Raw genomic sequence first — 23012 nt, 5'->3', positions numbered from 1 at the left:
CTTGATATAGCTCTTGACTGAATGCTTTATACAAAAAAATAATTTAAAAGTCAGTCTTTTTTTTGTACGTAATGTAGAGTGAAGAGTTTTCTATTCTTGACAGTTCTTCTTTGTCACCCAACTTTATTGATTCATATCAATGTTCTTTACCTTATGGCTCAAAAATTAAATTCTTAAGCCACAATAATATTTTTTCAAGTGCCTGAAGTACCAAAGAAACTTGTGCCAGAAGAGAAGGTACATGTCCCAGTGCCTAAAAAAGTGGAAGAACGTCCAGCAGCCAAAGGTACGCCATTTTCTGGTTCAACTGTGTGGTTCTGTTTTTGTTTGTTCATCTTTATAAGAAGATTGTTACTGGCAGTAACAATCCCATTCTTCAGCCTAATGTGTTTGAACCACTCCCTGAGCTGTTTGACACTGTTGTGTCTGTGTCTGTCAGTCATGGGGTCCATCCTTACTCTTCGCTTTGAAAATGTCTTTGTGTTTTGTATCGTCTCTGTCTTTTGGATCTTACAGATCTAAATCTTTTAAAGGACTTGTTGCTTCAAAAACAGATGGTCCAAAAGATAAAAAATTTACCTAAACAGCCAGACTTCCCCCTTAGCCTTACCACACCAGTTTGTAGCTCTGTTGTCCCTGTATGTTTGTAAGTTTACATCCGTGCATAAATGTGTGGATAAAATCAATGTTAACTTTCATCACACTACTAGATTTTGCCATATTTGTGTAATTATCTTAATATCAGATGTGCAGTTATCTTTTTACTAGGTTTTATATTACATTGAAAATTAATCCCCTAAACAAAAATGTCTTTAAAGTGCCTGAAGTGCCCAAGAAGGTTCCAGAAAAGGCAGTGCCGGTCCCTGTACATAAAAAGCCAGAACCTCCACCAGCCAAAGGTATCGCTTCCTATAGCTGAACATGTGGATAATGCTTGTTCTTTGTTTTGTGTATTTGTTGTTAGAATTTAACTGCAGTGTCGTAGCAGTGTGTGACAAATGTACTTGCTTTAGCTTCTGTGTAAGTTGTGTCTAAGTTTTCTACAATTAAAACTATCTTTAAAGTGCCAGAAATACCAAGACGTCCCAGTGAAGAGGTGCCTATTTTTGTTCCTGAAGAAGAAGAGGAAAAGGTTCCAGAGATGCCAGCAAGAGGTACAGCACTGATTCTTGAAGATTATGAGAGCTTTGTTCAATTCATTAATAGATCTTCATCTTCAGTGATTGTTTTAAGCTTGGTATAAACCTCAGTTAACCTTTTGAGAGGAGTCTTCTTCTTCTTCTTTCTGGTCTTTGTGACTTTGTTCTGTAGTTTTAGTACTTTTGATGCTCTAAAAGCAATTACTAATTTCTTATCAAAACTATATCTTTGAAGTGCCAGAGGTGCGCAAGAGAGCTGTTCCAGAAGAAAAAATAACTGTTGCAGTTCCTAAAGTAAAGAAAATTCCACCAGCTAAAGGTATATCACATTGTGATGTATGCAGATAGCTCCTCTCCCTCTTATTTTCATATTTCAGTGGAAGCTAATTTTAACATTCAGTTTATACTCATGTGAATCCAGGTCCTGCTGTTTCCCTGCAGCGAGCAGTGCTAGGGCCCAGACAGGGCTTGTCTCTTCTGTTATTGACTGCAGCCAGCTGAGAATCAGGCTGGCTTTATTCCACTTTAGGTGATTACTGTGAATGACATAATTCCTTGTGATACTATCATCCGGAAATAATTTTTAAAGTAATTTAAATTTTCTTTATGCAAAATAGCTGAAATTAAATTTTATGGCCCTTTACCTGGAAATTCTTCAATTTAGGGAGATCGCTCTTACATGTAACTTGAGAATAAGCTAGATTCTCAAGGGTTTCAGCTAAACTTATACAAAAATAGGTATAGGATCAGGTTATTAGTATGATCAATTTACAACTGATCATACTAATAACCAGATCCTATACCCTAAATGTGAAATTTGAAATGGAGGTACACTATTGCAAAGGCCACTGTTGGATGCCGACCAGCTTCTATCTCAGTTGAGTTTTTTGAAGAAAAAAAAAGCTGACTTTTTTTAAAAAAACTGAGTTTTTTTAAAGAAAAAAAAAAGAAAAAAGAAAAAAAAAGAAAATAAAAGCAGACATTGGAAGGTTTTTATGTAAAAAACCTTAATGCTAATAATCTTCTTTGACTCTGGTTTGTAGCATATCTTGCTAATATTTTCTGTTTGCCATGACACTGTGGAATTAAAAATTGGGCAAAAGTGCTAGTCCTCGTATAATCCTTGTAACCCAATTACATATTACTGTTTTCAGGGAGTAAAAAAATACCCAGTAGTTTCCCCTATTTTTATTTCTATTTCTATTGTTACTTTAAAGTTGGTGTCTTTCTGTTTTGTATTATGGATTTTTCTTTTGATGTTGTGAAAGTAAAGTTCTTTAAACAATATCTTCAAAGTGCCTGAGGTTGCAAAGAAGGTTGTGTCTGAAGAAAAGGTTCCCATTTTTGTTCCTGAGGAAGAAGATGAGGAATTTATTCCAGAAGAAATTGTACCAGAAAAAGGTACATGATCTTTTCTTGCAAGTCACTCATGCCATCTTTTGTGTTCATCAAAATTCACCTCTATTTCTTCTTCTAAGTTTTATGTAGCTCTTATATATGTTTTGGGGGGAGTTTGTGGTCTTGTTCTATGTTTTTATCTTGTTTCCATGTTCATGCTTTTACTGTTCCAAAAGCAATTTTAACACGTTTGCAAAATAATATCTTTAAAGAGCCAGAGATTCCTAAGAAACCTGTTCCAAAGGAAAAAACGCCTGTGCTTCCACCTGAGAAACTGGAGCTTCCTCCAGCAAAAGGTGCATAAGTTAACAATGTGTTGCCCTTCAGTGTCTCTGTTTAGTTTGTGTGTTATTTATGTTAGCTTTGTGTCCCTGCTGCATTTCTGCATTGATATCTCAGAGTCAAATTCCTAGAACAAAACAAGCTCTAAAACTATTTGAGTTGCTCAAAAAGTCTGCCTGTGGGTGTAAAATGTCTTTTGTTGAAATTTATGTTTCATCTTTTAAAAATATATTCTTCAGATCAGTGCTTATTATGTCTCTTTGTACATGTTTTCTGTTCTCTTTCTCGTACTATTGGTGGATGACATTCTTAAAATAAAATGTCTTTAAAGTGCCTGAGATGCCTAAGAAACCCATTCCTGAAGTGAAAGAACCTGTTCCTAAAAAGGTGCCAGCTCCATCAGCCAAAGGTACTGCAGATTGTAAATGCTTTTATGGTTAACTGATAATATTCTTGATCCAAGACTTGAGTTTAGCAAGGGACACTTTAGTATTTCTATCCTGTGTTGTGTTTGTCACTATAGTATTTGTTTGTTTGTACATTTCTGCTCTGTTGTTCATAAACTGCTGGATTTCTGTCCATTTAAATATTGTGCAAAAGTACACTGAAGTTAGGTTTTATCTTTAAAGTACCCAAGGTGCCTAAGAAGGTTGCTCCTGAAGAGAAGGTGCTGGTTGCTCCCGCTGAAAAAGTGGAGGTTCCAGCTGCAAAAGGTATATGTCCTCCTTATAATTAATATTTATGCTAGGGATACCCTTGACCTTCTTTCTAGCTTTTGTCTCTGTTGTACAAGATCTTTGTTTGTATTTATGTTTAAACTGTTAATTTTCAATGTTTGTGTTGTTGAACCATAAAGCTCTGTTTCTTGTGCTTTTCTACTTACATTGCTCTAAGGTGATTTGTTGTGTTTAAATTCCTAAACCAAATCTGTATCTTTTAAGTCATGGAGGTGCGTAAAAGAGCTGTGGCAGAAGAGAAAGTGCAAGCTGTTGTGCCCAAACCCAAGGAACCGACACCAACCAAAGGTACAGGTATATTTCCTCTTATTTTTCCCAAAGATTGTTTTCCTCTTCATTCTAAAATCTTTTATAATATATATATTTTTTCAGAAGCACAGTTTTATAATTTAATGTAACTTATGCTTGAGGTTGTCATGCATATTCTCTGTTCTTTGTCAATTATCTTGGCTAACTGTAAAAAAAAAATCAAAAATTGTCAGGTAGTAACAATTATACTGTTTCTAAAGTGCCCGAAGCACCCAAGAAACTTGTACGGAAAGAAAAAGTCCCTGCTCCTGCACCTGTGGTGGAGAAGTATGAGTATGCCTATGAAGAATATGAGAAGTATGAGACATATGAAAGCATTGAAGAGTTTGAGAAGATCCAGGAAGCTGAAGAAATTGAGGCGTACGAGGAACCTGAAGAACCTGAGGGATATAAGGAAATTCTGGAACAGGAATATGAAGTGGAGGCTGAGGAGAAAGATGTCTATGAACAGTATGAGTTTAAGGAGAAGGAAGAGATCTATGAGAAATATGAGGAGGTATATGAGGAGGCTTATGAGACCAAACCAGCTATAGGTAAATCAAGTCATGACTTCTTTGTTCTTATAGTGTGGTGAGTTTTCAGTTGCTGCTTAAGCTTCCTATGGGTGTTTATTTCTACTTTGCCTTGTTTGTAGTCCTATGTGTGTCTGTACCTGGTAATGATAAATCCATTCAAAGTTTGTCTCCATCCTAGTGCTTCCTAAGGAATTCTCTTCCCTGTAAAATGGGAGGGGTCCCTATCTGACTGCCCAAGAGCAAACTAGCAGATATGTAACCCAAGCAGAGAAAATGTTAATCTTCTGATGTCATTCAGTTTCAACCTGAAATATTTTTTATGCATTAAAATTTAATTCTTTTGTCCAGTTCAGCTCCTTTGAGTTATAAAGATATTAAGACTCATGTAGAATCTTCTTTCCCATAATTTAATTTATGATCATAGGATCCCTCACACCAAACAGAAAGTGCATCTACAATGTACCAAATAGATGTACAAAAGATGAAATCTTATTTAATTGCTCAAGAATTCTGAGATGACTGCTCCCTTTTTTCTGCATGAATTATGAGATGGCTCCTCTACAAATGAGTGATTGCTCTGCTTGCTGTCTTTATGTCTGTTTCTTCATAAATAACTTATAATCCATAATGACATATTTTTAAAGTGCCTGAGTTGCCCAAAAGACCTCTGCCAGAAGAAAAAGTACCTGCTCTTAAAAGAGAAGCTCCACCAGCTAAAGGTACATCATCCATCAGATAAATTTGAAAACACAGCCTTCTGCATGAGTCTCTGAATCCTCAAATCCAGTACTTTACCTACTGCTAGACTCTTAGCTTTCTTTCATAGTACTGTTAAAGACAGATTATTAAAAAAAAATTCTTTAACAAAAATCAAACAAATTACTTCCTGGAGTCAAAGGGAATGAAGTTATTGCCTTAATTTAATTTTTGCCATCACAATGATATTTTAAAGCTAATGGTTAAAACTCTGCCTAAAAACTTAGAACTTTTTTTAACCTAACAATGTACTGGAGTGTGTGCTATCTTAATAGGTATTCTCTGTATCAGGCTTTATGAAACATAAGTGTCATGAATAGCAATTGTCAGCGAGTGCTAGAGAAGTTACTGCACTAGTCCAGAGCTCTGTATTTTTCTGTTCATAGCTCTAAATTTGCCAGGAATTCATTTTGTGCTAACTTTTATTGTTATTTCTCATATGAATTGTCAGAATGAAATCAGAGGGAAAAGGTGGATCAGTCTGCTTGTTTGTTTTTACAGAAAAGCTTGGAGTTATTTGATAGGAAATTGCAACCTTACCGTATTCCCAGCTGCCATTAATTATAGCTGATAGTACATGAAACCTAATTGTTAAGGCTTATCCCTATTCAAAATTTATGCAACACCAGCAGTGTTTTTCTTTCACTGAATACTGAAACTCTAGCTGCATTAATCCAAGCAAAACAGATAGGTGGCCTCTTTTATATAACATGTATTTATGTATTTGAGAAATATTTTTGTGTTTTGCTAAGTTTTCTGACTCTGCATTGTTTGCTTTTTGTTGAACTTCTATTCTTACATAATACTCATATTGCAAACGTTCTTAAAAAAACTACCAATGTCTTTAAAGTGCCAGCAGTGCCGAAGAAACCTGTTCCAAAAGAGAAAGTACCACCTGCTGTTCCTAAAAAGGAAGCACCTCCGCCAGCTAAAGGTATACTTCCTCTTCATTGTCCTTGTGAAACATGAACTCTAATTTCAGTCTTTTGTCCTCATTATTTGTTGAGAAACACGTGCATGTTTTATGTCCCCATGGTGGGTCTTTTTTCATTTGTTTGTCATTGAGTGTTTTTTGCCTGTTGGTTTCAAGTCATTTGTTGAAAACATGTTAGAGTCACTTAAAAAATGTGTGTTCTGTCATTAACTTGCACGTGAAAAAAAAGTCCAGAAAGAAATAATATCTTTATTTTTTCTGGAAGGGAATCTTTCAAGAATATATTTTTTAATATGTTATTCTTCTGTCTAATCTTCAAAACTAACATAAATGTTCTTTCAGGAAGGATCTAATTCTTTGATGTTTCAAGAATCTTCCTTGCTAGACTTGTTCTTCTTCTTTCTAACTTCTTTCAAGTAGCTTTGAAAGCCCTAAAAGTAAATTATATCTTAAAGGGCCAGATGATTTCAAAAGACCTGTCCCTGAAGAAAAGAAACCTACACGTACACCTGAAATAGAAGTTCCACCAAAGAAAGGTAAAGGAGCCTTTGATATGAGATTATATGGAAAGGAAATATTTGTGCCATTTTTTCCCAGCTAACATCACTAAAACTTGTCATGTTCTTTACACCAGTGCAGTCTCTAAGTGGAGATTGAAATCTCAGTGATAAATCCCAAACTCTGGGGCAAACATTTCAAATATGTGCTAGACAGTAAATCACTGAATTATAAATGAAAACATGCTGAGGAAGTATTGCTGCTTACAACACCAGTATGTAAAGCTTCAGTGCTTTTCTATTTATAATATAGTTGTGAATTTAGTTTAAACTGGGGTTTTGATACCAATACACAGGTCATAATATTGGTGAAGAAGCAATAGGGCAAGAGCCAGTAAGTTAAAGCTATCAAAGCTGTTACACCAGCCAGAAGGAAGAGCATGATAATGCATTAAGGAAAGCAAATGTCTCACTCTTTGAGAGCTGAAACCATAGATTTCTTCATATAGCTCATTGTTCCAGGATGGCAGTTCTAGAACTGTATCATACTTAATTGTTGAAAAGTTTCCAAGACCTCAAAATGGCTTAGTTTTCTGGGTTCATTTCTGTTTGGGATATTAAAAGTTGAAAATTACTTTGAAGTTACTAAAAAAAAGCTAATATTTTTGAAGTTCCTGAGTTTCGTAAGAGAGCTGTCCTTGAAGAGAAAGTACCCACCATTATCCCTAGAGAAGAGGAGCCTCCTTTTTATGAAGGTACATCAATTACTCATCTACCAAATAGGAAATTGAAGAGAATATATCAAGTCATGCTCTATATTATTCTGTAAAATATGAACTAATTTTAATTCATTTTTAAAGCTATTTAAAAGGAGCTTATATCCATATCTTTCAGACCATCTATGTCCACAGATTTAGATATAATTCAGCATTTTAAAATCTTTACATTTAAAACCTTACACTAAATGTAAAAATGGAATTTAGCATTTTAAAAATGCTATACTTTTTTCCTTTAATAATGAGGAAAAGATACATAAATAAGAGAGATTAAGTTTCTGATTCAGGAAGCACTTGAGTCACACTGAAGCAAAGAAATGAACTTAAGTAGACAGTGGTTTAAGAACCATCCTGAGCAACACCTAATTTTTGAGTTGCAATGGAGATAGTCAACTCCAAATGAAGACATTAAAAAATTCAGTTACAAATTCTATCTAATACACAGAACTAAGAAACTAGAAAATAAAATTAAATACTTCTGTAAACATATATTTTACTAATTGGGAATGGTAATTTTTAGCAGTAGTAAGTCAATGGTCAGGCTGAAAGATATTTAAATAACTTCCGCTCAAACAGCTCTTTGTCCATATGCATTTCTGCATGTTTTTATTTTGTCTTTCTACTCCTGTCTTGTAACTAATATTAAAATATGAAAAATGAACTAATATCTTTAAAGAACCTGAAGGTTATGGAGAAGTTCCAACAGAAGAAAAGATGCCTTTTATTACTCCTAGTGAACCAGAAGCTCCAGCAGCTAAAGGTAAACCAACTCTTTAAGTAATCTGTAAACCTACACATTCCTACAAATTGTTCATCTTCATCATTCCACCTGTGTGCTAATCTGTTATTTAATGTTTTCATTCTAATGTTTCCTTAGAAGCTATGTGTCTGTCATTGCTTCTTTGCTACTTACTCTTTGTGTATTGTAATGTTCTTTTAAAAAATTAATATCTTTGAAGTATCTGCAGTGACAAAGAAAACTGTCGCACTTAAGAAAATACCTGCTGCTGTACCTACAGAAGAAGCTCCTCCAGCTAAAGGTACATTACCTCCAAATTAACCCTCTCTAACCTCTTATGAAAGTCAGATACCAAGTGAGAAACCCAGCTTGCTTGTTTTCCTTAAACAGCACAACCAGCTGCTAGAGACACTTTAGAGTTGTTGGTTTTTTTTCCTATGAGTAATTGCTTAAACAGATTGATACATTCTGCATCAACAATTTAAAATTTAGGAAGACTAAATTAGACACAGAAATTTAGTAGGCAAGAAAGTCAGGGATTAGTCTTATATCTTTTTGACTTCATGTCTCATGTTCTACTTCTCAAAATACTTTCTCTGACAATATATTGGAAAAAAATGTAAAAGGCTGTGAGAGAAGCTTATTTGCAAAAGGACTCTTTGTAGTCATATCAAGGGCTTAAAGAAAGTCAAGATTAAGATACAACTTTAAATCAGGACAAAATAGAAAGCCACAAAATTTTTAATAGAAACATAATTTTGTTACATGATTCCAGAATTGAAGAGCTCTATACATTATGGAAGCCTACAAAATAGTTATTTGAACTGGATTTTTGCCTTGCTTTTATGGGTAATTTTTAAATTTCAAAAACGAAAACTCTTTTTAGTGCCAAAACTCCTTAAATACACACATACACATGCACACAAAAACATCTTACCAACTAACAAACAAAACCAGGAAAAACAAACAAAAACCCAAACATAAAAAACCCCTACATCTTTTCAGAGAAGAGCATATTCAGAACCATAAATACTAGAAGTTAGAAAGTGGTTAGACTCCAGAAAGTGAAATTGTTAAGTTTTATTCATATCTCAATACCACATATTTTTCCTATTGTTTTAGTAGATTTAATTCTTTTTTTACAAAACTGTATTACTTATTTCATAATGCAAATTTCTAAAATAAACCAATATTTTTAAGTTCCTGAAGTACGAAAGAAAGCTGTCCACAAAGAAAAAGTACCTCCTGCTCTACCTAAAGAAGAACCTTCACACCTTACAGGTATAAGAAATTTTAGGAATTGTTTGAAGAATAAAAAACATGTTTTTGTATGTAAATTATTTTGAGAGCATTCTGTTTACCATGAACTTGAATTTACTTAATGGCTTTGGTTACTTGCAACAGTAAAAAGTAATTTAAAGAATTATCGTCTGTAGTTGTTCTTAAGTGCTACTTAAGATCAGCCCAAAGGGGGAAAAAATAAAGAAAAAGTGACAGAACCGAGACAGACAGGGCCTATCTCTGCACTCACGGTAGTAGCTCAGTTTAGGACACATCACACATCTTCCTTCTGACAAACTGCAGAGGTCAGGTCAGTGTAGAATGTCAGGAGTTTTTCATCCCTTTTTTGAAAGCATCCCAATTTTGTGCATGGATATAAAATAGACCTGTATGTCTTCAGAGGAGCATGAATATTTGATTATATTGTTATTTATCTAACATGTTGTCTTGTTTTCCAAAGATGCTCTAAGTTAATTTAAGTGTTTAAACTAATATCTTTCAAGTGCATGAAGTTTATGAGGAGATTCACATAGAAGAAGAAATTTCTACTGTTCATAGGAAAGAGGAGGCTCCACCATCTAGAGGTATACAACTTCTTCATCACCTCTTCCTACAATTTGCTAAGTCTTGAACTCCAGGAAAATTAAATTATTCATGTTTGTGTTTTAGTCCTTGTTCAGCATAATTCATATTTGTATTTATTCTTTCTGTACCTTACTTATATGAAAAATTTAAAATTTTTTCATGACACGTCTTTCTCTCATTAAATTGAACTAATATCTTTAAAGTGCCTGCAGCCATTAGGAAAGCTGTTCCAGAAGAAAAAGTACCTATTGCTATGCCTAAAAAACCAGAACCTACTCCTGTGCCGAAAAGACCAGAATCTCCTCCGTCTAAAGGTACTTTGAGAGTCTGGTAGAACTGAGGTCTTTCACTCATAAACACTTTTACTTTTTTACTCTTTCTTACATAGTTTCTGATTTAATAGTTCAGATTTGTGGTGTTTATGTTGTATATGTCCCATTTTCTGTTTCTTAAGTTGTGTTTAAGTCATCAAATCAAAATCAGTAAATAGCTTTCAAGTGTCTGAATTGCCCAAAAAAAGTATTCCTGAAGAAAAACTCTGCCTAAAAAACCAGAAGCTGCCAAAGGTATAGGTCAGCATATCCTTTAATTATTTTTCTACAAGTTCCTTCTGTCCCGTGTACTGTTGTTGTCAAAGCATTTAAGATTAGTTGAGTTGGTCTATTTATTCCACCCAAGAATAACCCAGAAATTGTATCTGAAGCCAGTAAAAGGGACTAGAAATAAGGAAAGCTCCAGCCATGTTAACACACAGTGAGATTTACAGAACGTTTTCACTTTATGGATACAGCCTCAGAAATTTGATCATACACTAGCAAGAAGTACATCCTATCCCTCTGTTTCACATTGCTCATGTTAAACTTAGGGGTCAATTGATTTCATTTTGAATGGAAATAGAATTTGCACAGAAACCAGCTGTTACAATTCATTCAGGTGTTTTAAAATCTGTCTGAACTAGCAGTTTGAGTGGCATTAACAACTGTCAAGCAGCACAGCTTATCCCACCCTAGTCATTATCACATAGGACTGCCAAAAGGCATTCATTCAAAAGGCATTTCATTGAAGTTCGGCTTTTACCAAGACTTTTTTTCATCTTTATGGGGAGCATAGCAAATCCAAAACCGCTTGACAACAGCTCCCAGGCAAAGTCACTTCCAACTTATTCTTTGCCAGAGAGGTAGAACCATGAAGACTTCTCAGAAGTTGTAACAGTTGTCAAAGCATCCTTATCCATCTACTTGTTTTGTCACATCCTTGTATATCTATGTGTTTTGTCTTATGTCTCTGTATTGAATGTTTAATTTTTGTAATTTTAAAAACTACACTAATATCTTTAAAGTGTACAAGGTACCTAAGAAATCAGTAAATATTGTTATACCCAAAAAAAAAAGGGTAACACTACCTAAAGCTTATATGTCAATAATAGTGTCTTTCAGATGAGATTTTTCTTTTGAGCATTAGAGTTTACAGCAAAACTAATTTATCAAAATCCTATTAGTATGTAATAGTGTATAACACTTTTTGCACTATATCTCTCTTTTTATATCTTTCCTTCTGATATGCTTCTTGTGATCATCTTTCTTCTTTACAATGTACATATTGGAAAAGTTTTAATTTTAATTTTAAAAAATGAATGCTGTTTTCTTTAAAGTGCCAGAGGTGCCCAAGAAAATTCCAGAAGAGAAAGTGCCCACTGCTGTTCCTAAAAAACCAGAACCACCACCAGTCAAAGGTATGTTGCACTACAGAAAACTAAAATTTGGAAGAGAAAAAACACCTCTATCTTGATTGTGCAGATTAGTTATCTGATTGCTTGTTTGTGTTTTCCTGTTACTTTTACTTTCTCTGCCCATATAGTACTATATATGTTACTGTGTTTAAAATTCTTCTCTTTTGAATCATAGTTGTAATCTGTACCAGTGTCTTAGAAATATTGATGTAGCTGAGCAGAAATGAGAATGACACTTGAGAACAAAAGCAGAAATTTTAAAAGAAGAGGAGAAAAGCTGGCCTCTGTGATGTGAAATAGTCCTGACTGACAATGAAAAACTAGCCCCAAAAGAGAACATAGAATGAGTGATAGAGATGTCTAATATAGAAGAAAACTTGTGTGTGGAGACAAAAAAAATTGATATCAAGAAGTCGTCACACACAGAAGAATGTGACAAGGAATACCAAATGGACAGTATCAGTCTCAGTCAAATAGGGATTTGGGAGATATTTGAATAAATTGGAAAAATAATTTGATGTAGAAGAAGAAACTCCAGAAGACTCTGAGGTGTTTCCTGACGCTTTACAGGGACATAAAATACCATTAATACAATAAACAAGTAAAATCTGAGGTTTTATTAAGAACCTTGACAATTTCTACTGAAAAGTTTTGAACATTACTGTAATATAATAACTGAAAATAATCTGTTTCCTAAAGGGCCTGAAGGACCCAAGGAAGTAGGTATAGAACAAAAAAATCAAAGTTGCTGTGCCTAAAACCTTAGAAGTTATACAAGCTAAAGATACTTGACATTATGACAAAAGTACAGAATAAAAAAAAATTATTTTCTTGTTTTAACAATATAGAAGAGAGTATTCAAGACCTCTGTTAGCATTTTCTTCTGTTATGAAAAGTCTTTCAAGGGAGAAAATGTTCTGAGTGAAAAAAAATTGATCTTTGTAGTTGGTGTTTCCACTAAGAGTGATCTGCTGTTATGCTTTATTGTTTATGAAATCCTGACAGTATAAAGTTATTGCTATTGTTCAAGTGTCTGAGGTACCAAAGGAACTGGTCCCAGAAGAGGTTTAAGTTGAAGTATCAAAGAAACCAGAACATCCAGTGACTAAAATTGTATGCAAGGAAAGAAAGCCCCTTAATTTTCTACGGTACCATTTTAACATCATCGTAATTTACTTTTACTATTAATGTCTTATAAAATATTTTTGTTGTTTCAGTTGTACTTTTTGCATCTGTAACTCAGTGAGGCAGCAGAGAGAGTTTTCTCGAGGGAAAGGAGAAATTACATATTCACATCTAAAACCCCTCATGCTTTTGAAGTCCCTGAGATTTACTTTTTCTTAAAGTCTGAACACTGCAGACATACATAAGTAAAATTAATTGCTTTTTTTAAAGTGCCTGAGGTGCCCAAGAAAGTGATTTCAGAAGAAAAAATACACATTGAAGTTCCTAAAAAGCCAGAACCTCCACCAGCCAAAGGTATATGTTCAACAGTAATAAGACTGCACACACATATTTCTCTAAATAATATCTTTCCTTCGTTTGTGCTATTAGCTTTTTTGTATATTTTGTATAATATATTTATAAGTGTTACAGACTGTGTGGTCTTCTTCCTTTGTGAATAGCTCCCAGTGACAGTGGCTACTAATAGTGTGCATAAAAGCAATATGGAAAAAAACCCCAACAACTAAATGGTTTATAAGGGTGGGCTTTTTTCTGATGCTGTTAGTTATTTTTTTTTACTTTGGAGCTATTATTGTCTTTTTAATTCCTATTCTTCAAATTCCTGAAATTAAAACAAACAAATATCTTTAAAGAACCCGAGGTGCCGAAGAAAGTTGTTCCAGAAAAGAAAATACCTGTGCAAAAAGTACCAGAACCTGTGGTTGTCCCAGAACCAGAGGCTGCACCTGAAGAACCAGAAGTCCCACCAAAGGAAGGTAAATCTCAACGCTAATAAAATAACAAAAGTAATGTTTTTCCTCTTTTCTTTAACATTATAATTATCCAAGCCTTCTGTTTCCTGAAATTCTAAATTCTGCTTGTTCTATTTATCTACATATATGTGTGAAATAGGCACACATGGTTGTTTTTGAAAAAAAATAGTGGCAATTAGATGTCTGAATTGCCTGTATGTTGTTCTTACTGTTATTCTACTTCAGTTCTTCTTACTATTTTTGCATATTCTTGCTATTCTACCTGCTTGGGTTCAAGAAAACCACCACAGCTAATAACTTAAAAGTTTATAATAGGAGAAGAAAACAAAGTACCCATTCTAGTACCTAAGAGGAGAAGTTATCAATTGAATTGAAATACTAGAAGTTCCACCAAGAAAAACTAGATGCCATCACTGCTGTTTCTTGAAAGAATCTTCAGCTTATTGCCTGCAGTGCAATTAATATCTTTTGTCCTGTCCAGTCTGTTGACAATTATCATGGCTTTTACTTATATCTTAAGTTACATTATTAGTGCATGTGTGTACTTCCATATGAGAGCACGAGTTTTGTGAGGCGGAGTACGTGTATGTAGTCTTGAGAGAAAAGAGAGAAAAGCCAAAATGTCCTATATGCATAATTTAAAAGGCCAGCATAAATTATTGATACGTGATACGTTTTTAATATTTTCATTACAACTGTCTTCTTATGTTTTATGGTTGGCTTAATTTTGGTATGATTGTCAGTGCATCTGTTAAATTTAGAACTAATATCTTTTATGTACATAAAGCAACCAAGACAACTTTGCCAGGAAAGAAAGTACCTGTTCCAGTTCCTCAAGAACCAAAGTCCATTGCAGGGCACGCAAAACCAAAGCCTCAAGAGGTGGAACTGCAAAAACCAGAAGTGGCTGGAGTGGCCCGAAAATTAAAGTCTGTAAAGACAGTTCAAAAACTAGAGCATGTTCTGACATCTGAGGAGCCTGAGACTGTTTTGACACTCCAAAAATCAGAATCTATTGTAACATCCCAAAAAACAGAGCATATTGTGGTGCCTGAGAAATCAGAGTTTGTTGTGGTACCTGAGAAACCCAAGCCTGATGTAGAATCCCAAAAACCAAAATATGGTGTGATGCCCCCAAAACAGAAGCCCATTGTGGAATCCCAAAAACTAGCACATGTGGTAGTCCTTGAGGAACAAGAGTTTATTGTGGCACCTGAAGAACCCAAGCCTGATGTAGAACCCCAAAAACTAAAATATGGTGTGATGCCCCCAATACAGAAACCCATTGTAGAATTCCAAAAAGTAGCACATGCGGAAGTGCTTGAGGAACAAGAGTTTTTTGTGGCACCTGAAGAACCCATGCCTGGTGTAGAACCCCAAAAACTAAAATATGGCGTGATGCCCCCAATACAGAAGCCCATTGTGGAATTCCAAAAAGTAGCACATGTGGAAGTGCTTGAGAAACAAGAGTTTGTTGTGACACCTGAGGAACCCAAGCCTGATGTGCCACCCCAAAAACCAAAATATGGCGTGATGCCCCCAAAACAGAAGCCCATTGTAGAATCCCAAAAACTAGCACATGTGGTAGTGCTTGAGGAACAAGAGTTTGTTGTGGCACCTGAAGAACCCAAGCCTGATGTAGAACCCCAAAAACTAAAATATGGTGTGATGCCCCCAATACAGAAGCCCATTGTAGAATTCCAAAAAGTAGCACATGCGGAAGTGCTTGAGGAACAAGAGTTTTTTGTGGCACCTGAAGAACCCAAGCCTGGTGTAGAACCCCAAAAACTAAAATATGGCGTGATGCCCCCAATACAGAAGCCCATGGTGGAATTCCAAAAAGTAGCACATGTGGAAGTGCTTCAGAAACAAGAGTTTGTTGTGACACCTGAGGAATCCAGGCCTGATGTGCCACCCGAAAAACTAAAATATGGCGTGATGCCCCCAAAACAAAAGCCCACTGTGGAATCCCAAGAACTAGCACAGGTTGTAGTCCTTGAGGAACAAGAGTTTGTTGTGGCACCTGAGGAACCCCAGCCTGATGTGCCACCCCAAAAGTTAAAATATGGCACGATGCCCCAAATACAGAAGCCCATTGTGGAATACCAAAAAGTAGCACAGGTTGTAGTGCTTGAGAAACAAGAATTTGTTGTGGCACCTGAGGAACGCAGGCCTGATATGCCACCTCAAAAGTTAAAACATGGTGTGATGCCCCCAATACAGAAGCCCATTTCAGAATCCCAGAAACCAGAAATATTTATGGCCCCTGAGGAATATGAGCTCATAGTAGTGTCTGAGGAGTCAGAGAGAGTTGAATCAACCCAAAAATCAAACCGTGTTGTGGTGCCCCCCAAAACAAAACATTTTGAGCAGTCCCAAAAAACAGCGTTTGTAGCAGCTGAAGAAACAGACTTTGCTGCAGATTTCCAGAAGTCAAGGTCTACTACAGTGTCCAGAAAATCAAAGTCTTTTGTGCCAGAACCAGTCATGGTGTCTGAGGAACCAGAAACTGTTTTAGAACCCCAAAACCTGGGGCCTTCTACATCGCTTCGAAAACCAAAGTCTGAACTGGCATCCAAAGAACCAGAGCTCATTTTGGCACCGGAGGAGCCACCACCAGCCAAGGTGGCCGAAAAGGAGCAGCATCTTGCTGCTAAAAAGCGAGCAGCCGCACAGCCTAAAGGTATCTCTTGTGCATAGGATCTCTTTTCCTTCTCTTGAGTACATTGTTTCACTGCTCATTTTAAACTTAATATAGATACTATATCTATTAAACTAATAGATACTAATATCTTCAAAGAACATGCAATGCCCAAAAAGTTGTCCCAGAAAAGAAAATTTCTCTAGGTTTCTTGAAAAACCAAAACCTACATCAGTCAAAGCTATGTCATGAATACATGACAATGACACTGAATCTTCTTTTAGGTATTATTTTAACCTCTTTTGTTCTGTCTGTCGTTTTTGATCTGTTTTAAATTATTCTTGCTAAACAAATCACACTGAGTATGAGTGTGTGTTAGATTATTACTTCAAAACATGTCTGTTGTCCTCTGTGTTTCAGTCTTTGTATTTAATACTGAGTTTTATTTTAACTGTAAAATTAAATGCACTAATATCTTTGAAGTGCCTGAGATGGCTGAGAGGACTGCTCCAAAGAAGAAAGTGCCCCCTGCCCTATCTAAAAAACCAGAAGCTTCACTTCCTAAAGGTACATGTCACCACTATTATCATCATAAGAAAGGGTGTTATTTGCTTTTTAGGATTCTTTTTAAAAATCTCAGTTTTAACTGATGTTTCACTGTATACACTGATATCAAAAATGTGGGAGAGATGTGCCAAATATGAATTGCTGTGCAGGGGTGTGAAATGTTTCCTCAACTTAAATCATCCAAACTTTTGTTATACCGGGTTCATGTTGTATCAAGAAGATATGATAAATTCCTGTTTATCCTCCTACCAAAAAAACCACCAAAATCTTAGAGATTCAAGAGAAGGAGTTCATAAACAGTTGCTCACATTATTAGTAGGGATGGCTTCATACATGGTTTAGTGGGACTGAGCAGTTTTATATTTACAGTTAGATTTGATGATTCTAAAATTTTTTTCCAACATACATGATTCTATGAGGAAAGACAAAATAGACAGAAAATAAAGGTTTCAGCAGAGAGTAGCAGTTTTAGTACATAGAGCAAAATAATCACAAACATCTCTATGTATCTGTATCACAGAGCAGAATATTTTCTTTAAACTGTCATTTCTAATTTGTCTGTATTCTGGTCATACATTAACAGTTTCGACTATGGGATTTGCAAAGGTTTTACTTTGTATAAGTAGCATGAAAGAGCTGTAAAGTTACTGTCAGCATGTAAGACAGTGAACCTTTAAAAAGGCATTTATAATTGAAATACAAAAAATTTGCTAAAGACACACTAAACCAAAGACACTATCCATTGATGCAGCGATGCATCATTTAATTTCCTTTAGAACTCCCAAGCTCTGGCCAGAAAAAACATTCCTTCTGCCATCAGATTCTCTCATCTAAAATACAAAACTTTCCTCAAGTGAAGTACCACCACAAAGTGATGATATAATTATTTAAGTAATTGAAATTAATAGAAGATGAAACAGTTACAAGCAACATCCAGTGATTACAATGAAAGCCAAAGGATCACAGAGGGAAAACATGAGAAGTTAAAGAAGAGGAGAAATATGCAGAGATAGAAAAAGAAAGGTGAAATCACCCTGAAGGATAAAAATAGTAACAGTAAAGTGGCAAGCAAAAATATGACAATGACTGCATAAACCAGCACAGAACACAGTGATTTATTAAACATGGCTGGTAGACAAATACATTAGGAATCTACAAATGTTGTTCCTCCAAAACCTGTGGCTGTGCCCAAGAAACCTGTTGCTGTGCCAAAGAAACCAGAACCTCCTGAAGCTAAAGGTATATCTTCTGGAGAGAGATGCTTTTTATTTTCCTTAATTGATTAATATTTTCATTTCTTATCCCTTCTTTTTGTAAGATTTGTTGTTTGTCATTGACACTTAACCACTGCTGGACCAATCTTTGTGCATGACTAACCAACCAGTCACTAGAGGAACTTTACAGTGCTTAGAAATATCTAAACTCTTTGATTGAGTGTTATGATCTTTCCTACTAATTGAACTGTGAAATTAAGATGAAATAATATCTTTAAAGTGCTCAAGGTGCCCAAGAAGGCTGTCCCACAAGAAAAGATGCCTGTTGCAGTACCCAAACAACCAGAACCACCACCAGCCAAAGGTACAGGTCACTGCTAGTATCATCATTAGAAAAAAAATCATGGTCTTCTGGACTTCAGTTTAACTAATTTTTTGATGGTGATCAGAGATAGGTACCTAAGAAATATGAAGTGCAATGTGGAGTGTCAAAAGCATGGCAGAAAAACTAGATTTAATTCCTTGAAAAAATGTCTCTAGCTTACTGAACTTTTAGTAAAGTTTAAGAATAAATATTTACCGACTGTTTAGTTTAAACAGAGTAGCATGTTTTTCTGAAGAACCTGAAAATAAGTCTTTAAGTTTAAAAACCAAAACATTGCATCTCTGAAGCTTCTAATAGATGACAGCCAGAATAAGTTCTCTTCCTCTTTAAAAGTAGGGTAATGCCAATGTCCATGAGGAAATTTTGCTAGCAAAGGACTGGATATGCCTAGTGATTTTCTTATTGGCAGAATTAACAGAACCAATAAGAGAAGAGAGAAGTACAAGTATATCTATTTCTAAAGTAGAATTTAAATGAAAGGAACTGTGGAACATAGAAGGTTAAGAGGTGGTGTAAGAATGGAAGTAATTGATAGAAAAAAAAAGTTGGTGATGATAAATCAAATGCTATTTCCTAAAAAAAAAAAAGTTACAATGACAAATTAGTCGTGAATTATATTGGCTGATACACAAATGCACTAGGATTGCACAAAAAATCTCTGATCATCTGTTACTAAGAAGCCAGATATATTTTCTACATTTCCACCCTGACCAAGAAACAAAGACCACACACAGAGTTCCCATCTCTTGTGTGGTGTCTTGGGACACCCTGGTCATTCCACAGGTTGGAAGCAAAGCAGAGCTGATGGCTGAATGTAACCACAGCACTTTCTCAAAAAGGACTGCGTGCATTTACTACTGGTTGATTTAGAGTTACATAGCCATCTGCAGTGCCCACAAAACTAAAATGCACTAATATCTTTGAAGTTCCCAAGGTGCCCAAGAAAGGTGCTCTGGAAGAGCCTACACCTGTAACTGTGCCCAAACAGCCAGAGCCAGCAGCAGTTCGAGGTACCTGTGGCTTTGTGCATCAGTCCAAATGAGACTGTCCTTATTGTCTTGCATGTCATTTCTGATGTCTGTTGTTGTTCTGTTCATTGGTGACTTCCTGAAATTTCCATGTTCTGTGCTGTGTGTCGGATAGGAATTTGAAAATGTAGCATTTTTGTGTAAACAACTCAAAATATTTTTTGATTTTACTATATGAGTGTCTTATTCTGAATCAGTAAATATTAAAACTTTGTATTTCGGCAATTAATCATAAGCTTTTCATTGTCTGCCCAAATTTGTTATCTTGAATCGGGAAGAGTCTGCATGACTCTTCTGGCAGACTCAGGTAGTGTATATAATAGACATAAATCTTTTGAAACTAAACTCCAAATTTTATTCAGCAATGCTCAAGTGCAATAAGTGACAGTATAGAAAGTGTTAAAGAAATTGCTGACACATGTAGGGTTTATAATGAAAAAGAATCATTATAAAATCCATTGCACTGTACAGGCTGCGGAAGTTGCCACAATGAAATTAATATTGAAGTAAGATAGGCACTTGGGATAAGAAAATCAGTCAAAAAAAAAAAAAAAAAAGAGAGAGAGAAAAGGATAAGGAAAAAATGGGTATGCAGAAGGACAAAAATAGGGAAAACTGAGAAAAAAACTGAGTTCCTCATCCAGTCTGTGCCCAAACTGCTGAGTGTAAAGCACCAGCAGATTCATGAGGAATGGTAACAAATAAGACATGGGCTGATGTTGCTCCCAGAGAAAAGACAGATCCCAGCAGGGCTGAGAATGAAAGGCTCTCCTCCAAGGGAGGAAAGGCTGCTAAGTATCATAATTCACACCTCACCCTCAAGCCTATGCATAGCCAGCAGTTCACTCTCAGAACCTAAATGGCATCAGTGCTCTGTGCCTGTCCCCTGTGGGGATTTGTGTGTGTGAGAGAGAGAGGTTGGTGCTGTGAGCCCACTTTGGTTCCGTTCATGAGTGCATGTCCAGTCTCCATGTCACTGTGCATCCTCCTCTTGTACATACAAAACTGACTGCTACTAATATCTTTGAAGCACCCGAGGTGCCCCGGAAGGCTGCTCGTGAGGAAAAGCTGCCTGTGCCCTCTGCCAAAGCACCAGAGCTTCCAGCACCCAGAGGTACCTGTCTTCAGGGATAACTTAACAAAGAACATACTGAATCCTCTTCTCCTAAGCCTTGTCCTCCCCTCTCCTGGCTGTCTGTGTTCCCTGACTGAGGCTGTCAAGGCTGTGTGTGCAGGACAAGGGTGCTGCTGCGTGGTGTGTGAGGGTTTGAGCTGCCCGCTGTGGTGTTGTGTGTCTGTGTCGGCCTGGCTGTTGCTCCCACTTGCCATGTCTTCTCAAGTACGTAAAATGAAATGCACTAATATCTTTGAAGTGCCTGAGACGCCTGAAGCTGAGGTCCTGGAAGAGGAGGAAGAGGTGGAAGCAGCAGAAGAGGTGTCAGCAGTGGCTGAGCCTGAAGAGCCAGAAGTCTCTCCAGCTGAAGGTATAGGGTGCTGTCCTGCCAGAGCCTGCCATGCCCTGCACATTGCTGCAGTGCTCAGTGTTCTTTGCCCCCTGCGCTCTGTGGGGAGGGCATTTTGTCATTTTGTCTGTGTGCATAACATTAAGCTCAGTCAAGTAAACAGATCTAATATCTTTAAAGTCCCTGAGGTGATTGAGGAGGAAGAGGCAGAAGAGGAGGCGCCCCTGGTTATTCCTCAAAAGCCTGTGGCTGTGCCCAAGAAACCTGTGGCTGTGCCAAAGAAACCTGTGGCTGTGCCAGAGAAACCTGTGGCTGTGCCCAAGAAACCAGAGCCTGTTGCTGTGCCAAAAGTACCAGAACCTGTGCCTGTCCTAAGAAAACCTAAAGTTCCTTCAGTTAAAGGTACATACATCAGTGACTGAGGATCTCCTTATCTCTCTTTGAATACCTTTCCCCTTATTTCACTGATGTTATACATTGCCAGATGAATAATCTGCTGCTTAAATGTATTATTCTTCATGTTTTGTATGCCCTCCTCTTTTTAGTCGTTGCACTTTTCGCTGTTATTTTTATATATGTGTCTTAATATGCAAAAAATGAAAATTTACTAATATCTTTAAAGAAACTGAAGTGCAAGAGAGACCTGTCCCAGAAGAGAAAGTGCCTCTTACAACACCTAAAAAGTCACAATTAGAAAAACCAGAGCTTCCTCCAACCAAAGGTACATATTGCCAGGAGGCACCTCCTGATAATAAATGCTTTCTATACTCTCTCTTTTCTTTATTCATGACTGAGTCTATAAAGTTTGTCCATTGAATGTAGCCTACCTTGAAAAAGACTGGAGCACAGTCTTTCATGGTTATGGCCACTGTTTCTGTGATTTTATGTGTGCTAGATGTCTTTGTCTTTTTATGTTTCATATGTACATTTATGCACACAAAAATAAAAGAAACTTGATTTTTTTTTTAAGTGCCTGAGGTACCCAAGAAACCTGTCTCAGAGGAGAAAGTACCTGTTGCTATTCCTAAAATACCTGAATCACTACCAAGTGAAGGTTTGTGCTACCATAGATTTTACTCTCAGAACAATCCTTTGTCCTGTTCTTCTGAGTATAAGCTTTAAAGTAGACATTTTCCTTTTTCTCCTATTGTGACGTTTGTAAGTTGTTTACTTCATATTTTATATTATACTATTCAGTAGTTATATTTCATGTATCTCTTAGTATATCTTCATATTTGGAAGTAAAATATATGCTCCTGCAGAGGATATGTCTCTTTTAAAGATAATATTAAATTCTCACTAAATTGGAGTCTCTCAAAAGTTAGTATCTATGTTGCTGTTATAATCTTGAATTCATTAAGAGCATTGACATTTTTATTTTTTCTTGTCATGATGACTCATCCACAAATTTAATATTTAGTTTATATTGTATACATAAAAAATTCTGCCCTTCACACAATCTTCACTTATGCTTAGAAAGAAAGTGGTTTTCAAAATCTTGCATTAGCTGCAAAGGTAACAGACACTGAATGATTACTTATCCTAACATGTATTTGTCTGTGTCTGTTGAAGTAGATTTGCTTTTAGTTATATCTGTATAACTGTTCATGTGAAACACTCTTATAATTGAAAACTTACACCAGTTGTCAATATTCTTTAAAGAATATGAAATCATAAAGGAGATTGAGCCTGAAGAAGCAGAAGAAATTCCAGTTGTAGAAGTTGAAGAAGCTTTACCAGTTGAAGGTATACAAAGTACTTCCCTAGAGGCTGCCACACATCTTTCATCATCATCATCATGTGCAGATTTTTCTTGCTCTCTCATTTTTCACACATGTGCCTGTGTCTTGTAGGTCACCCCTACATTGTAGGTCTTTCTGTGATTCTTCCGTTGTTGTGTTCTGGAAAATATTTCTGATCATTTAACTCTAAGTACAACCTGAAGATCATTTAAAATACTTTCATTTTGTTTCTTGTCCACAAGAGTCTTCCCATCATTTGGTTTTCTACTTTTGTTCTCATGTTATTAACATGCTTTTTAAAGTCAGCTTGGATATTTGTATTGTGTGCATGCCTTGAAGCAGTAACCTAAGGCTCTTT

At 36.0% G+C, this 23012-nt stretch overlaps 1 protein-coding gene across 50 annotated transcripts in view; it reads left to right on the top strand.

Annotated features, from left to right (window-relative positions):
* The window catches only part of TTN (titin), a 238064-nt gene that overhangs the window by 106395 nt on the left and 108657 nt on the right, over positions 1 to 23012 (top strand). For 32 of the 50 annotated variants that reach the window (XM_041403525.1, XM_041403521.1, XM_041403519.1 and 29 more), the window contains 7 exons: positions 3761 to 3844; positions 4066 to 4398; positions 5025 to 5099; positions 5987 to 6070; positions 11600 to 11680; positions 13073 to 13156; positions 13495 to 13617. The exons of 2 other annotated variants lie outside the window; for them this stretch is intronic. In XM_041403525.1, coding sequence (XP_041259459.1) covers positions 3761 to 3844; positions 4066 to 4398; positions 5025 to 5099; positions 5987 to 6070; positions 11600 to 11680; positions 13073 to 13156; positions 13495 to 13617 — 864 coding nt within the window. Of the gene's footprint in view, positions 1 to 199; positions 287 to 818; positions 900 to 1064; positions 1155 to 1374; positions 1459 to 2435; positions 2541 to 2749; positions 2834 to 3150; positions 3229 to 3448; positions 3533 to 3760; positions 3845 to 4065; positions 4399 to 5024; positions 5100 to 5986; positions 6071 to 11599; positions 11681 to 13072; positions 13157 to 13494; positions 13618 to 23012 lie in introns of all 50 variants that reach the window. 16 more of the 50 variants (XM_041403546.1, XM_041403545.1, XM_041403543.1 and 13 more) reach the window with 8 other exon arrangements.

The sequence above is a fragment of the Onychostruthus taczanowskii genome, unplaced genomic scaffold (genome assembly GCF_017590055.1).
Source record: "Onychostruthus taczanowskii isolate IOZ18803 unplaced genomic scaffold, ASM1759005v1 scaffold20, whole genome shotgun sequence".
Taxonomy (NCBI): Eukaryota; Metazoa; Chordata; class Aves; order Passeriformes; family Passeridae; genus Onychostruthus; species Onychostruthus taczanowskii.
This window is presented reverse-complemented; position numbering and strand designations above follow the sequence as displayed.